Source organism: Macrobrachium nipponense, chromosome 2 (genome assembly GCF_015104395.2).
Source record: "Macrobrachium nipponense isolate FS-2020 chromosome 2, ASM1510439v2, whole genome shotgun sequence".
Classification (NCBI taxonomy): domain Eukaryota; kingdom Metazoa; phylum Arthropoda; class Malacostraca; order Decapoda; family Palaemonidae; genus Macrobrachium; species Macrobrachium nipponense.
The window spans coordinates 147490704-147493943 of NC_087201.1; the positions used below are offsets into that span (position 1 = coordinate 147490704).

The window sequence follows — 3240 nt, forward strand, 5'->3', positions numbered from 1 at the left end:
TATATATATATAGATAGATAGAATATATATATATATATATATATATATATATATATATATAAAATATATATTATATATATATCTATCTATCTATATATATATATATATATATATATATATATATATAATAAATAATATATATATATATATATATATATATATATATATTATATATATATATATATTTGTGTATGAATGGAAGGTTCGTTGCTTGCATGCACGCTATCATAAACGTAATATTAATGAGGAATTTAATCGACGTAATTAAGGGGATAAACATGCACATTTATACAACATTCATACAGCCAAGATAAAAACAGTGAACATTTGTGCATAATGATTCCTTCCAGACAGAAAGCAGATTTGCATTCAGTGATCAGCCATGCGTGTCTAATTTCCATTGTCGAGGCCCTGTTCTCTTCCTCGTCATTTCATTAATAGGAAAAATCTCTAGAATTCACTTCCTTTGACTTACAAGTTTTCAAATTCCGTGTTTATTCATATGAGTTTTTTTTCAAAGTAATAACATGATTAAGCAATTTCCGTATTCGTATATTTTTGTTTAGATATGAAGTAATTTACGTTTTTTTTTCTATGTTTTGGTTTTCCCTTAAAAAAAAACTATAGCATTAAACTTAATGCAACATCCGTCTTAAAGCTGGAACCCCGTGAAATGAAAATCTGATCTCAAATTTCCGATGCCATAAAGAGTTTTGCTTTACGGCCTCTTCCTTCTCTGGATTGGATACTTTACCGTTACAGAATATATTTCAGTCATCAAAATACCAGAACATAATTCCTCAATACCACTAACACGAAGATTGCGTGACGCCTTGAATTAGCACCAGAAGGATCTCATTCCCCAATCCATAACTTGTGGCGGGGAATGAGCACTTGACTGCAAGCCATTCCCAGTCATTAAAGATGAAAGAGCCGGACAAAATGGCTCATTCCTCTCTCCGGCGGGAGTTGTAACTTTGTGAGAGCAATAGCCACGGAGAGAAAGGGTTAGGAAACTTAGGATTGCAGGACTAACAAGGGCATGTAGGAATTAATTAGTAAATGGTATTATAACCTTCCTATTAAAAATTTCATATGATTTTGTAGACTTTATTATTATTATTATTATTATTATTATTATTATTATTATTATTATTATTATTATTATTATTATTATTAAAAAGAATGGCCATCTGGATATTGTTATGTTTACACTGCATTTTCTCAAACTCTCGAGCGATTAAGAAACTGCAATATAAACTCAACGGCACCCAGGCGGTCATTCTTGGATGAAGTTTGTTTGAAAAGGGTCATCTTCCGAGATTGACGCTAGAGTTACATTTAGACTAAAGCAGTTTTGGTCCGGAAAATTGTTTCATAAAAGAGAGATAATAATGGGAGGGTAGATAACCTAGCACGATGGCTAAGAAGGAAACAAATAACTAAGTGGAAGAAAGCAACGTACCTGGAGACCGATTGAACATTGTGAAAAACCGGAGCATAGTCTACAGTGCCTGTGAAGGTCAGGGTTTGCATATATTAAAACACCGTTGAGCCAAGTTTTCCTTACAGACTTGAAGTGTTGGTTTTCTTTGTTATCTTTCAATAGATAGTTAATATAGGGCTTCACTGACAAATGAATAGCGCACCACAAAATGATATAAATGCTACATAATATTCCCTATGCTCCGATAAACATGAATAATTGCATTTACGTATTCCTAACACAACATGTATGCTAAATGTGCATTAGAAATACAGGTACATATTAATAATAATAATAATCATACATATAAGTAAATAATTGTGATAATCCATCACCTCCCCCTCCCCTTTGCGTTCAAAGAGCTTTATGAACGGGTATGGAGTCTAGGTGAACGTCGATACTCTAGGTGAGTGTCACTTTGCGGTTGTTGACTTGTAGCAGGGGCTAAATCCTTCTTCTTTGGAGACTGTTGCATCTCATCCCGCAATTGTGAATTAGGGAGATGTACAGGGCGTAAGAAACGGCGGTTACGCCATAATATTCTTCCTGAGGGTAACTTCACATAGTAGTCTCGCGACTTGCCGATGCCCATTATAACGCCTGTCTTATCCCATCGCTTAGAGATAGGGTCTTGAATCCGGACATTATCATCAAGCTTAAGTGGTGCCAAAGGGTGTGCATGGCTGTCATACCGTATTTTAGCTGCTTGAGAACATGATGCTACACGACGGTCGTATTCTTCTGCTTTCGCTTGCCATTCCTGCTTGAATGATGATGCATGGGCTGGGACACATGATCGGAGGGCTTGGCCATATAATATCTGTGCTGGAGAACGGCCAGCATAGTTAGGAGTATTCCGTATCTCCAACAATCGTCTGTCAAAGTCTTCGGTGTCGATATTCCCAGAAGGTGCTACCTTTAGGATAAAATGTTTGACCTTCTTTACAGCTGCTTCAGCATGGCCATTGCTTTGGGGATAGTGGGGTGTGGACATCACATGTTGAACACCCCATCTGCCCAGAAAATTTTTGAATTCAGAGCTGGTGAACTGAGGTCCACCATCTGTCATCAGCCTTACAGGAACACCTAAGTCTCGGAAGATGTGGCTGAAGTGTCGTGTCGTTGCTTCTGCTGTAGTATTAGTACCAAATTTTACCACTACTGGCCATCCAGATAGCCTGTCTACATACACGAGGAAAGATTTCCCAGCAATACTGAAGAAATCAGCCGATACTGATTCGAAAGGACGAGAGGGGTTCTCGTTGCATAACCACGGCTCCTGCTGTTGACTTGGCTGCATTATCTGACATGGCTCACAGGCGTGGACCGTATTTGCTATATCTGAATTAAATACCTGGCCAATATACAGTCTGTTTAGCCCGACGCTTAGTTGCCTCCACACCACGATGGCTGTCATGAAGGCGTGTTAAAATATTGTGTCGCATAGCTGAGGGAACCACTATTCGGGCTCCATATAATACAAGGTCATCATCAGTGTATAATTCCTCCCTTATTTTCCAATAGGGTAGTATGTCATTGTGGAGGTCGTAGCGGTGACTGGGGAATCCATTGGCAACGTTCTGGAGGAGTCTTGTGTATGAGGGGTCCTCACGTGCTGCAGTGCGAATTTATTCCAAGGTAAGATCTTGTGTAGTTGATGTCTTCACCTCTGAAATTGCGTTGACGGTCTTGGCTATTACACTCCTTAGGGAAAGATGGGTTTCACTATTTAGCATATCATCCTCAGACGTTGG

General features: G+C 38.1%; 1 protein-coding gene across 1 annotated transcript; it reads right to left on the bottom strand.

The window, feature by feature from the left end:
• Positions 1 to 1850: 1850 nt before the first annotated feature.
• Positions 1851 to 2903, bottom strand: LOC135221340 (uncharacterized). The gene has a single exon (XM_064259142.1). The coding sequence runs from the start codon at positions 2901 to 2903 to the stop codon at positions 1851 to 1853; it is 1053 nt and encodes a 350-aa protein (XP_064115212.1).
• Between the last annotated feature and the right edge of the window lie 337 nt (positions 2904 to 3240).

Coding starts and splice junctions, on each gene's coding strand:
- LOC135221340 (XM_064259142.1), bottom strand. CDS start 2,903: ATGACAGCCATCGTGGTGTGGAGGCAACTAAGCGTCGGGCTAAACAGA.